This window comes from Ptychodera flava, chromosome 2 (assembly GCF_041260155.1).
Source record: "Ptychodera flava strain L36383 chromosome 2, AS_Pfla_20210202, whole genome shotgun sequence".
In the NCBI taxonomy this organism is placed as follows: Eukaryota; Metazoa; Hemichordata; class Enteropneusta; family Ptychoderidae; genus Ptychodera; species Ptychodera flava.
The window spans coordinates 2109661-2123999 of record NC_091929.1 but is presented as its reverse complement, the minus strand read 5'-3'; the positions used below and the strand labels follow the sequence as shown (position 1 = coordinate 2123999).

General features: G+C 37.7%; 1 protein-coding gene across 2 annotated transcripts; it reads right to left on the bottom strand.

The window, feature by feature from the left end:
* Positions 1 to 1135: 1135 nt before the first annotated feature.
* LOC139151082 (serine-rich adhesin for platelets-like) lies at positions 1136 to 14071 on the bottom strand. 2 transcript variants are annotated; one of them, XM_070723629.1, is made up of 3 exons: positions 14004 to 14067; positions 12297 to 12362; positions 1136 to 9854 (listed from the first exon to the last, which is right to left on the bottom strand). In XM_070723629.1, exon 3 carries the CDS (start codon positions 8880 to 8882, stop codon positions 5208 to 5210), a length of 3675 nt encoding a protein of 1224 aa, XP_070579730.1. In that variant the 5' UTR covers positions 8883 to 9854; positions 12297 to 12362; positions 14004 to 14067; the 3' UTR covers positions 1136 to 5207. The 2 variants fall into 2 exon arrangements, with proteins under 2 accessions (XP_070579730.1, XP_070579725.1); XM_070723624.1 differs by lacking the exon at positions 12297 to 12362 and having other exon boundaries at positions 14004 to 14071.
* Between the last annotated feature and the right edge of the window lie 268 nt (positions 14072 to 14339).

Sequence of the window (14339 nt, the reverse complement as noted above, 5' to 3'; positions counted from 1 at the left end):
CCTACCCCAACGGTGGGTCAAGTGCTGGTAACCTCTGACCCCATAAATTTGCATTTTTATTTTACATCAACAGGTTAGCCTAATTATGACATCATTGGAATCTGATGAACATTAACGTGATAAATGGTGATTGGAGAAATATAAGGGCAAGGTGGTAAAGACCTTCCCCAGCGGTGGGTCACGTGCTGGTAACCTCTGACCCCATAAATTTGCATTTTTATTTTACATCAACAGGTTAGCCTAATCGTGACATCATTGGAATCTGATGAACATTAACGTGATAAATGGTGATTGGAGAAATATAAGGGCAAGGTGGTAAAGACCTTCCCCAGCGGTGGGTCACGTGCTGGTAACCTCTGACCCCAATTCCTGGACCAAAATAAAATACAAGGAGTGCCATGGATAAACTCAGGAGATATTTTTTTGGAATTTCGACATTTTGAATTTGCATTTGATATTATGAATATTGATTATCTTTTGTTATCAACAGTTTATGGTGTTGAAATTTCTCTTTATTTGGCTTTTTTAAAGGGTGAGTAAACACCCTATTGCTGGTCAGAGCATTGGTCAAATCCTACCTCCCTGCCTTCAGATTGTTTCACTGTTTGGCATGAAGGAAGGGTTGGGTAGCCCGCTCGCAGCACAAAATTTCAATATTTGTGCGTAGGAAAAAGAAGCATTAGACAGAAAATGTGTTAAAAAAAAATTTTAATAATTACAAATAAAATCGTTTACCGAAAATTTTTTTTTTTCTTTTATTGAAGATGTACTGTGTGATTTTGTTCATTCAGTGTTTTTATCCTTGATGATAAAAAATAAATTTACAAAGTCTGCACAACTTCTTGTTCCACTGGTCCTTTTTTGAACCCAACCCTTGAAGGTATACTGTCACCTGTTCCTATTTTGCCACAGTTACCATGGAAAGAGAAAATCTAACCAATCACAGATTTTAGGCAAGGGGGGCGCTTTTTTAAAAACAGTGCCCTCACATGGACATTTTGAATACCAAGGAACGCCCCTTTGACCATATATGGGCATATTTAGATTACAGGTGACTGTATAACTTTAATTCTCTTTGCCATAGTGAGGAATCAATAGCTTAAGGGTTATAGTGAATAAATAGACAGGCACAGTATTTACAAGAATAATCAAGCTTTTACTTCAAAATATTGATTCAGGCTAATGACAGGTACAATACAGATTATACATTGTAGCCACAAGGAACTGATATTGTAAAATATTACATGACAAACTTAAAATAACGGTTCAAGAGACAAGGGACATATTTTTTTAAAATGTTTAAATTTGAGTATACATGCTCTACATTGTATGGTGGGACGGTATATCTGAAGGTAGACTCAGTGTATTTGAATGGTGAGTTTGTATTATGGTTGACTATGGAGCATACATCAATGACAATGTCAAAATCAATAACAACATTATGAAATGATTATGCTAAGCCTGAATTTATTAATCAACATGAATTTTACTGATTAAATAAACTTCTACCATCCAAATCTGAATAAGAACAAAGCATAAAAGCATGTTAACAGTGTCCCAGTGCATTGTACATTGGTTTTTAAACATGTAGATTATCTGCTAATCAATGCTAAGGTTATTATAAAAGTTTGTCATTTTACCATATCTACAAGCCATACTGCCAAAGGCAGTATTTGATGACAGGACACATTGCAAGTTTCACATCACACACTGCTTGCAGTTTTCTACATATATCCGAGTACTCTTTTATGGAACAAGACAGACACTCTCTACAGCTGTCATGACAGCACACATCTTGACAATAAACCATTTTCTGCTCATCATACACATCCTGTCCGTTGCATTTTATTTGGTCAAGCTGAACCTTGTGACTGACCAAAAATACACAGTAATGAATTGTTTACATGCCTAAAGTATTCTTACTTTACAGCTTAAATTAAATTGTGATCTGTACAAAGATCATAATCAATCACAAATGAAAATGAAGCACTAGTGGGCCAAGTTTAGACACTTTTTTCCAAAAGAATTTCCTAATTAGCAAAATTTTTACAGCGCATGTAACAGTGTGTCGTGTATTGCTCAGTTCTGGGGCCCCGTTGTCTTTTGCATTGGAAATTTTCGTAAATTTTGAGAGTTTTCTTGGGTTAGTTGATAATACAATGGAAATAAAAGACTCCTTCCTAACCATTAACATTTATTTATGGGCAAGGGTGAGAGAAAAGTCAAAATTAACGGGCTTGGCAGCCTCACCCTTGCCCATAAATTGGCATTAATGGTCGGTGTGTCACCCTTTATTTCTGTAGTATGAATGTACAGTAGCCAAAAGTGACAGGTCATAGGTGAATCTGGTATAAGGAGTGAAGTTTGCCCAATTCTTCAGCTGCTACAGACCATTGATAATCTACATGCTTACAAACCAAGTTTGACTGTTACAAAGACATTATTCATAGCGTTAATCAGAAGAAATACACTGATAGGTTGATACGTGAGACAAAGATACACAACAGTAATACAACTAGTGTTTGTTTTATGGCACACAACATTGATTGTAAATATGCCATATTGAGGTAGTAGTGTTTCAAACTTTGTTGGTAAATAATTGATCATTAGCTTGCATTGTCTGATAGGAAATGCAGATTTATTGAAAAATAAATATGAATCATCTTTACAAATGAACTACAAATCAGTAAGCTTTCATTTTGTATAACTTTGTACATGTCAAGCTGTTCTTTGCTTCCTTATATTCATCCCATTGTAATCACTTAAAAACAGTACATGCATAGAATGGTTCCTTTCACTGCACTGTCTGTGAGAAACAAGAATACATCTTTTTACGACCTGTGTCGTAAAATGGCTGACAGTTTGGTTATTTTGATATTATTGTGGACAGAGCCAAAGTGAATACATCTTGTTTTATATCTATGCAATCTGTGACACACACACATTTTGGAGGTTTCAGGAGAAACAAACTTTTCTTGCAAAACTTTCTCTGTGGTCAATGTTCTATCACAAATTACACCATGAATTATATTTTGTGCCGTAACACTTGTTAGTGGCAGTCAGAGATCAGCCACTGAACATGAGGTGATGTACACCCGTGGCCACTTTAGTTTTGATCAAGCCTATTTTATACAGACAGAAATTCTGCTTGTATAAAGACAAAACAGACCCTGCCAAGGGTTGTAAGTGAGAGCTAACAACTGTTACAATGTGTTACAACTTGAGACACAAGATACCACTTCCATTCAGGAAAGCCTCTACTTGATAATTAGTTTATTGAGACAACACACTGTTATGAGCTCACTGCTATAGCATCAAGTAAAATTGTATGTCCCATACAGACAGTATGTCTGAGCAAATTGAAATAAACAAGACTTTTACATGAACCAGTGCTTGGTAATGTTAAATTGTATCTCAATCTTAAACACAGGGTGCTAATCGTAAATTCTCATTTACAACCCCAGACAGAGCTAGTTTTGCCTTTATACAAGCAGAATTTCTGTCTGTATCAGGTAGCCTTGATCAGCACTAAAAGTGGCCAGGGTGTATCTCTCTCAAAATATAAATTGTTTGCTCCTGAAAATATGGATTAACACAGAGAAATAGTCATTGTGAAAAGAAAATGATGAAACAATCTGTAGCAAATTTTGGAAGCAAAGTTACAAAAGCAGGAACTTTCCGAAGCTACTTGTATCAAGAATTGGGCAGTTGATATATGGTATACGAAGGTGCAGTAGCAGGAATCAAGAAAGAAATCTGTTTGTCATCAGAACAGTGGACTTTTAGAAGACAGATCTATTAAAAGCCAACAGTAGAACATCAAAATGTTGCTTGAAGGTTACTGAGGACTTTGTACTGGTACAGGTATGTTTTGTTAAGAAAAGTACATACATGTATTTTCTTACAGTGTGTTACAGTGTTTTAAAAAATTTTTTTTGTGGGAAAAAACTGTTGAATGAAGGCAAATGGATTTAAGTTCAATTTTCTGTAAACACAATTTAACCCTAAAAGGGTTAACTACACTCACATCTTTCAAAATTAATTGGATGCAAAACCAGTAATTTTAAAACTAGACTTATTATCCCAACCCTCTATCAAATATTCTTGAATGACGGAAGAACATTTTATCCAAATTTATAACCACTTGTTGTACAGTGAATAGGGTGAGGGCAGTCAGCTTTGTGATGTGTTTGAAAGAAACCATCACAACTATCAACAATAAGTCCTATAAATGATAAATGGCATTAAAATACTACCAGACCATTTGATCTGGCTCACAGCAAAGATTACACTTTAGCAGTGATGTCAATAAAGGCTGTAACTGTTTAAAAAGTCAACTATTATTGTGCTGCAGGAAATGCATTTTATTTCTGATGTTTATCATGTAGATAATCAGTTTTGAGGAAATCACATCCTAAACAGTAAACATTCAAAACTGGTGGTGGAGATAGTAGGATTGCAGGAATACTGAATTTCAGTATAAAAATAAAAGTTTTGACGGCAAAAAACCCTGAAAATTAGTAATGTTTTGGAGAATTTTGATAATGTTCTGAAATAAATTCATTTTTAGAAAAATTCAGCAGTGAAAGGGTTATTATACTCTAAGATCTGATAATTCTTTCATAATATTTCATGATAAACTCTTGACAAATATACACAAAATCTAGAAAATACATGTCAATCATAAAATCTATATTGTTTTAACTTTGCCTGAAGAGGACTACCTGAAATACACATACTTAGCTCTAAATGGTATCTGTAAACCTGACATAACTTTGAATCAACACTGATTATAACTACAATATAGTATTGAGGAGTATACCATGGTTTTGATGAGATTATTTCACAAGAACTACAATAATTATGATCTTAATATCCGAAATACATCTTCATCAGCTCAGCTGTACTGACAATGTGTGTGAAGCACTTAATCATACACTAGCTGGGGACTATATTGCTAGTCATTCAATTTTCAATAACTTTATGCTAACATAGTGTTTGTTCTCTTGTAAAAATAAATATCTACCAGTCTATCAGGACCAAGTGCTGTAATTTGTGTAAAGAACAAATTACCAATTTTCTCCTTCAGTGAAAACTCTTTTGCTTGCTTCCAAATTACAATCCTCACCCTTTCACCCCTCTTTATGAATGGAATAGTCCAACTTTGGTACATACACCCTGCCAACCGAACAACACCGTTGTTATATTTAATCAGCAGGCTCTGTTTTTATTTTCTTCAACTCATGTCCAACTCCCTGACTCTGTGAGATCCTTTTTCCCCGATATGTTTCCTCCTCGTTCCTTACATAGAACAACATACTTGTTGTCCAATTGACATCCTGGAAATGCTGAAATGACATTTTAGTAACATTACCATCATCAACTTTCATCCAGCTGCTTGAACCTCGAATGTATGCATTGTGGTGATAATCAGATGTTGCTATGACAACTCGGAGGTCATAATGGATCAAACTTTGTTCCCCTTTCAAATACACACAATCCTGTGCTGGTATTGGTCGTTCTGTGATGCCATCACTGTTATTGACTGACACTGCAAGACACTTTGGTGCTTCTAACACTGACACAAAACGCTTGGCTCTGGATCTAGGACACTGTTTGCACAGACTTTTCACATCACGATTTGTGAAGAACTTATCCAAGGAATCTTGAAGGCACTGAGAGTCATCAGTGGACAGTGGAATACAGAACATCTCATCATCACTTTCTTCAAAGTGTTGGTATGACTTACAGAAAGTTTTCCTTTTTACCCGCATAACACAAACTCCACAAGAACCAATCTCACTGCTAATAGATTGCACAATGGTTGTATAAGTATTTTCAAGTAGGTCTACAATGGAGGATTTCAAAAGAGTGGATGATGACTTGAGGCTGTTGAAAAGGGCACCTGCAGATTTTGACAGTGATTTGAAAGAATCGGCATTGACAACATCATAGAGTTGACACAACATACACGGTGAGTTCTGACAGCTTTTGTGTTTCTCTTTGAGAAGGATTACATAGTCTGAGAGTGGTGGACAGTGTCTGAACACTTGCAATACAGCATTTACAAAGCTGGCATTGGGGTAACTATCAATTCCTAGGATTTGTACCTCCTTTCTTTTATCCATTACTTCTGCTTCCTGAGGACCTGATGCACTGTTGGCTGGATTTGGTATTGACACTTGTCTTTGGTTGTACACTAACCTACTCCCATTATGTGTTTGTTCCTTTTCACTTAGATGACTGGCAGAAGATATACTCACAGAGTTCTGCTTTACTTTGTTACTCTGGTCAGAGAAATCATTAGTGAGAGAACTGGACGGGGAAGAATAATTAGACAGCATTGATTCACTGTTATCTCTTTCAGTCTTGATTGATGGTAACTTATCAGAAGTGTCACAAATTGTTGTATTATTTGATACATGCTGTCTATTAGAAGTGTTTGTCTCACAGGACAAACTATCCCTCAGACTCTTCACATTTGATATCTTGATTTCACCATATGAAGCTGGCAGTGAGAACTCACCTGTGAGGGCGCTCTTCACAGGAAGTTTCAGCTGATTTGGACCTACATTGTCTGCAGTTACAGACTCTTTCCCATACGCATTAAAATTGACATGATAGCTGTCAGGCTGTCTGTCACCACCTGAACTCAGACTATCATAGCAGCCAACATCTTCACTGGAGTTTCCAGGAATACATCTTTGGAGATCATCTGGAATCGTAAGTTGGAAGCTCTCCGATATGCTTTCAGAAGTGGTTTCCACTAATGGCATGGACGTGTTATCTACTTGTAAATTGATGTTGTTAGCTGCTGGTGAGGTACAATTGCTGGCTATCACTGAAGATGGCTGTGTCTGAGACCCTAGTTTTGCAATCTGCAACATCTGCAAACTGGCAGAGAAAATATTATCTTTTGCAGCACCATTCTGAGTGCATGCTGGAGTCTCAATACTGTCTCTCTCAAGCGATGATGTATTTCCCTTGCAGCGATATTCCGGATGTTTTGGAGACTGAGTGTCATTTTTGGACTTTTTCACAGCATGAGTCATTTTTTTGACAGCAGCCAAAGTTTTATCACTGCTCTCTTGGTTGAAGTCTTTCTGTTTCACATCATCACTGACTTTGGTGTATTCACCAAATGCATTGATGACATTGCTGATACTTTCAGCTGTCTGTGATGTTGGAGTGCTGGGTATACTATCAGTCAACCCTCCCATTGCAGGGCAATGTATACTCTTTCCTGATGCGGCAGACGTTACTTTTGCTAAGGCTGCAAATTGTTGTAGTGTCTCATTGGCCGATGTCTCTCTAGTTGTCTGACTTGGAGTTTGTTGGTGTCCTTTACACAGCAAATCCTTCAGTGACAGACTTTTCCAATGTACACCGAACATTTGGTTTTCAAAGGTTTCATCTGACCTAACAGTGGTATTTTTGTCTCCATTTTCAGTCACCGAGTCTTCAGATATAGAGTGTGATGTTACATGTGAGCTGTTCTTTATTTCATCTTGACTGACACATCCAGCTGGCTGTTCAGTCTTGGCTACAGTATCTCTGTTCTTATCAAAGCTCGCTGAACTGCCGACATCAATCCTTTTCCCTAACAGTAAGTCCTTGAGTAAAAGTCTTCCAACATTTTGACTGTGTTTGTGTCTTTCCTGTGAGCTGGCTCTAGTCTTATTCTCACTGTCCCTCAAAGAAGATGGTGTCTTGTTGTGAGAGTCATGTCTTGCTGAAGATACATTCCTGGATTCTCCATCGGAGCGGGACTGACTCTCATGTCCTGGCAAGTCATTACCATCCTGAACCAATCTAACAATGGCGGCAAGCTGTTTATTGGCTTCTCCAACAATATCTGTGTTTCCATCCAAACGTGTTGAACTCTCTCCTTCCATGTGAGTATCCAACAGCATGTCTTTGAACGAAAGACTTCTCAGAAAATCTTGACCTTGTTGTTGACTTGTAAGATGTGGTCTGTGGTCATTCTTTGTTTTCTTGTTCTGAGAGACATGTCTTGCTGAAGACACGGTCCCAGATCTGCTGTCAGGGCTGAGTGGACTATCATTATCCAAGTCACTGTCATTGTCTATTGACATGTGTCCATAATGTCCATTTCCTTGGCTTTCTTTCACCAATCGTACGATGGCAGCAAGTTGTTGATTGGCCTCTCCAACAATGTCTCTGTTCTCATCTAAATATTCTGGACTGTCACCACCACTTAGCATGGAACTGTGGAATACAGTTGACATGGGTTTTGTCTGTACAGTTTTCTCCAGTATTCCTTCCTTTATTAAAGGTCCTCCAGTGACATGTGGTTCATCCTTTTCAGAATTCAATTGAGAGAGGTTTTCAACCAGTGTGCCAGCAGCTTCATGAATCACAGGGCTAGGACTACAATTTGCTTTGCTTGTTACTTCTGAAATTCTCTCAGTTATTTCATGTCCTTGTGACTCTGATTCAATAACAGTTTTTCTCACCCCAGATGACCTTGTAGTGTTGGAAATTTCACTGGTGTCTCCTGCCTTGGTTTCCTCATCATCCGTATTTTTCTTTCTTACAAGGGAAGCAAGCGCAGCCAGTTGTTTATTGGCTTCACCGACAACATCCATACTTTCAGTGTCATTCACATGATTGCTTTCATTCTCTCTGAGAGTAACACTTGTCTCACCAGTCTTTGACGTAACTGTTTCTGATCTCACAAGAGATGCAAGTCTTCCGAGTGCATCAGACGCTGTGGTTTCACTGTTTATCTTCTCCTTCAGTTTGGTAAGTGAGCTGACTTTTGCTGTTTCTATTTCAGGGCCAGTAATATCACATTCAATTTGTTCATAAAACAGCAGATATGCATGAACACAATTGAAAGACATGTATGGTTTAACCATCACAGTATCATTAATCAAATACCACTTTCCTTTTTTTCCATCCTCTTGGCGCACATATACATGCACAGTGTTGCAGCCTTCTTCTATCTCAGCCCCATCATGTGAAATCGCTGCAAAGAGTCTGTAGTTATATGTCTGTGCGTCTTCTTGCTTTGATACTCTAAGCTTCAACGCATATGGCACTTCAGCTTTGTGCCCACAGAATCTTTTTGTCTTCCCTTTGAAAATATCAAAACAAACAGTGAGGGTTTTTGGTAAAACTCCTGGATTATTTTCCTGCAGATTAAATTAGAAGCAGACACTTTCTCTTGAAATACTTGTTCTAATGTTGATCTTGGCGGCAGTGGAAATGGCACTTGTGTGACATTGTGAGTGTCAAGTTCAATGTCTTGGTGTTCACAAATGTCTTGTGGATGCAGGGAGAACACCTCATCAAATATGTCAGGATCACACACTTCCTTCAACAAATCCAATATATGTGTGTAGAAGTACACTGGATCATACTGATGTCTTCCCGTCTTGCATCTCCCATGAAGGGCCAGCCATTTTGCCTTCACTGACAGAACAGTCAAATCAAAGAGGGATGGTTGATGCTCTTTGGAGATGGTCATGAACTTGAGCACACTGCACAGGATACAATGATCTCTCTTACATGCAATGACATGGCTGTTGTGTATATGACATGTCTGAATGAGTTTCTGGAAATGTTCACAGTGTCTTAAGATCTGAAGTATACTTGTGAGGTGGCTGTAATTCTCCAAGTCTGCTGGCATTTGTGGCGGTGACATGAGTAATACTGGACTTTTTTCATCACTGTTTGAGGCTGAAAGGTCTGCGCCACGCTGTCTTTTGGAATTCTTTCTTTTGTCTGATTTTTTCCTGACAGACATCGTTGGTGATATGAGGATAATGACAACACCAGTTCTAGAATGCTTGTACCTTGCATGCAGCTATGGATTCATTATCAGTCACCTGAAAGAAAATCAAAAACATGTACTGTTATAGGTACGTTTCATATCAAATGCCTAACATGCTGAATTACTAAAAGATATTATTACCTACTTATTATACTTTGCACATCATTCAATGTGGTAGTTGGTCTGACAAGAGATTTCATTGGTTAATGTCAGAGATGATTTAGAATAATAATGAAAAGACTCAATGTGTGAAAAATGGAATTACAACATCAATTAATCTTTTCTATTCCAACATGCAAATGTTTGGTAAGGCCAAAAAAAATAAAAAGTTTGTTTCTCATCCTCGCGTGTGCCGATTAAGACCCACCACGTCAACTTTTTTTTTGCTCATGAGGAAATAAAACACCCTGCAAAAATACTACGATTGTTTGTGTTACAAGAGTGTTTGTTTCATTTCGGATTTGTGTTTGGAAGTGTACATTATTGTATACGATAATGATTTGTTTGTGTGGGGAAAGCTTATGCCGAGACGCAGCCTGACCTATGGTGTTACAAAAGTTGATAGAGTGGCCATTTGACACTAGCATTCCGAAACTCAAGTGTGGTTTCTCATCACTCACAGTGTAGATTCTTTCCTCAGTTTGTGTTTGTGATTTTTGTCTGTATTTAGTGTTCTTGCTCTTCAAGTAGCGAAGCAACTATATCAAAGTTTGGATCATGTTGTAAATCCGTTTGGCGATTTAGTTTGTTTGTTTTATGTTTCTTTACTTCTGTAAATTTCGTTTTGACTTATGTGTCTTTTAAATTTTCGTTTCTCTTGTGAGCAATGATTTGTGATTCTGGGAATAGATTCCTCAGAGTTGTTTCTTTCTTCAGCTCTGCCCAGTGTTTCAAAAGACTTCCCTTGAGATCTTTCATTTCAACATGTGGGCTGTATGTTGTGCTGAAAATGGGTATGTTCGTTGTTTCTTTTCGTGTTACTGTACGGTTTGTTAGCGTATTTCGGATACTGTAGTCTATTTCCACTGTTATTTAAGTGATTTCGTTGTTTTTGTATTCTCTGTCGAGTAGTTTGCTTATGAACAATGCAACTTTTTTTAGTCAGTGTCGTCGCTGTTTATAGTTTTGTATAATATTGAGTGTTGCGTAACTGTCTTTTGCATTCATGTACGTAATCTTCTGTGTTGACAATGACAAAGCCTGTCGAAGGGTTTTATGGTAATTTGTCTATTGTTTGCAAGTTTGTTTATCCCAATTTTGGGGGCACGTGATATGTTTTCTTTCCTTTCATGAAAGGGTATCTCTAGAAGTGCCAGTTTAGCAGCTTCCTGATAACTTTCAAGTTTTGTGTTTTCTGTTGTTTGGCGAGTCCTGTTTGATTTTTCTTTAACTGGGTGTTGTTGCGATTGTTTGTGTCTCATGATGTATCATAGTTTCATTATCAGGGTTTCACTTAGTTTTGAAGTAGGGGGCTAAAATAAAAATGTAGGCGGCTTCCAGTTACATGCCATGACTGTGAAGCGGTCATTGGGGGAGGGTGCTGGAGGGGGGTGTCCCCTGTCCCGGCCAAAGGCCGGAAGCCCTGGAAAATCAGCTAAAAGATTCACTTTTTACAGCTCATAGTCACTTGAAATTATAGTATTTTCAGGAGTATTGTCAGCAGTCAGTGTTTCAGGACAATTTGTGTTCATATCATAAAAACCATTTTCCTGGGAGGTTAAATATGATAATTCATAATTAAAAATGATAAAAATTGGTAATGTTGAATATATTTTGAAGAAAGAAAACTAAAATCTAGGAATAATTTGACAATATTGCTTAGCAAAGTACCTTTATGTATGGTATGAAAATTGGTATGTAAAGAACCTCTATTTGCTTTTAGGAGGTAAACTATAATAATTCATTATTAGTAATGATATAAATTTGATATTGTAGACGATATTATACAGTGTCTCATCTAGACAGGGGGATGGGGATTCCCCCTCTGTTGACATGTTGGCACCCCCAAGTAGTTTGTCAAGGGGGACCAGCCCCCATTCCCATGAAATGGCACCAGTCACACCTTAGAGATTCAAGTAGAACACATGAACTGGTGAAATCCCCCCTATATTTTCTGGTACAGGGAGAAAATCCCCCTGTTGATGCCATCCTGGATGAAACACTGTGATATTTTAAACACAGAAAACGATAAACTTTTCATTATTGTACTATGTTGCACTTTAAATTAAGAACCCTGATGTTGGGTATGAAAGTAGGTAAATGATGAACATTAAATACCATTTGGGAGGTAAAAATGATTATGGTAACCATATTTCACAAATAGAAACAAAGTAAGAACCTTGCTATGGGAAATGAAAATTTGTACGTTCAGAAGCTCACATAATGGATTTAACCTGACAATCGTTTTCGAAGCTAGGTCGAAGGTCTACTCGTATTTTAAACCACTCAGGGCTTTTCTTATTGGCGTGGATAGACTGAAAAGCAGTAAATATCATACCTCCAGCTGTACGTACACATTGATGCCTATGGCAGTGCAATGCACGTCGGCCTACTCAAATTCAAACTGTAATAAATCAAGAAGATTTTTTGTAAGAAAAAATCAGGCCATTACCTTCGAAAACAGTTAAAACCCACGTAATTACTCTTCTCTTGTTCCTTGGTGCGCTTTAAAACCCAAGATCGTACAGGGAAGCTTGACCTCGCGATCGCTTCTCTCTGTTTTGGTCATTTTGAATTGAGCTTATGAAGGCCGACAGGTATAGTACACGCATTTTCATTAGCGGATATAATGGTCACCACACAGGTATCAGCGATTGCAGTAGCCAATAGAATTGTCCATTGCAATTCTGATTTTTACTTAGGCAATACAAGCTAAACGTGTTATTTACATGGCGATCACAGTGCTCGTCTACTAAACTTTGTTTCACATAAAACCCGTTGAATAGTTTGATAGCACGGCTTGTGATACTTGTCCAAACTATTTAAGAAGGTAAAAAATATTTTAGCGATGAAGGAGTCCCAATTTTCCAAAAAAGAAGCCAGTGAAATCCTGAGAGTAACTGGTCAATTTCGCTAGCTGCCGGTTCTTAATTAAACCCCTGATTATCCAACTGTATTTGTTGAAATCATGAAGTAGTTGTTTTCTGTGGTGCCAGAATATATTTTACGCCTTAACCTAGCGCTATTATTTCGGTGTTTGTTAGTTTGTGCGATTATAGGTTTTTGATGAATTTCATGTTGTTGTAGTAATGTAGGGATCCTATTTCACACATATCCAAAACAAAACAAATACGAACGCAACACAAACTTTGGATGGTAAGATGGGGAGCCTCTTTTATATTTAATTACATTTGCCACCACTTCACTTCCTAAAGTGCTTCAACTCTGCTGTTCACTCCAATGTCAATAACATCCATTTCAATCGGAACTGATTAAACTATATGCTTTGGCTAGAAAACTTCAGTGATTGTGCTCAGCTCACGTCTGACATTGTACTAAATATGAAATTCTCATGTGTTGGGGAAAGCCGTGGACTATATCACTGCTAATTGTCTTGTCTAGCGAAGACATTGATCGTGTAGGCTTTTGCCATGACGTTGAATCAAGACCATCGCTGTGTTGGTCAATGGGTTTCAGATAAAACTTTGCACGAAATCTCCAAAACTTATAGAAGATCATTTTGATTTACGGTTCATGCTTAAGTTTAGGACACGTTGTTTTTCATTGGATTGGGTTCGGATGTGGTGGCTTGCACTCTGGGACGAAAATGAGCCAGAAAAATGTTGCTTTGACTGCAAAGCTGGTTGCCGATGACGTTGCGGGCGAAACAGACCAACTTGTAGAGGCCAGTGGTTTCCTAATAAACATGATCATGACTATCTCTGTTTAATCCGTGATTATTGCAGGTGGTCGAATCACATAGTGAATGATCAGCTCGACAAAACATCTCTTTATCAAACACTGTTGATGATACATGTACGTCGATTGATTTGAGAACATCTGTAAGTGTGAATAGTGGTCATGACGGCATCGAACTCAGAGGTCGCAGAACAAAGCGGACTTACAATAACCCCGCAGTACTTCTCGGATACTTACTAATACTTTCAAAAGTGATGTGTTCAGTATAATGAAAGCCACAACATAATACCCATCAACAAACCTAACCTTTGCTCGAGTTTACTGAAATGAGAGATTGATTACTCACGGTTTCTGACGGGACATGAAAAATATTTTGTGTCAACTGTGTCCAGAAGGTCGCCATTTTTACTACAGTCTCCTTAAGTTAGTAAAATATTGCAAATTTGCAGTTCCTCGGCGTGTTTTCTCGAGATGTATCAAACGTTAGAAAGTAAACTTTTTTCGATAAAAATAAATAAAATACGATAGTCAGACATAATTCACACTTTTTATGACTTAGTCTTCAAAGTCTAAGCAGTAAACTCATTTACCATACATGACAATGGAGCAGAAAGTTAGGGGCCTTTGTTGTGACTCACAACACAAAAGGGGCAAAAGTGACGCAGGGTCAACGACCAAAGGA

Coding starts and splice junctions, on each gene's coding strand:
- LOC139151082 (XM_070723624.1), bottom strand. CDS start 8,882: ATGGTTAAACCATACATGTCTTTCAATTGTGTTCATGCATATCTGCTG.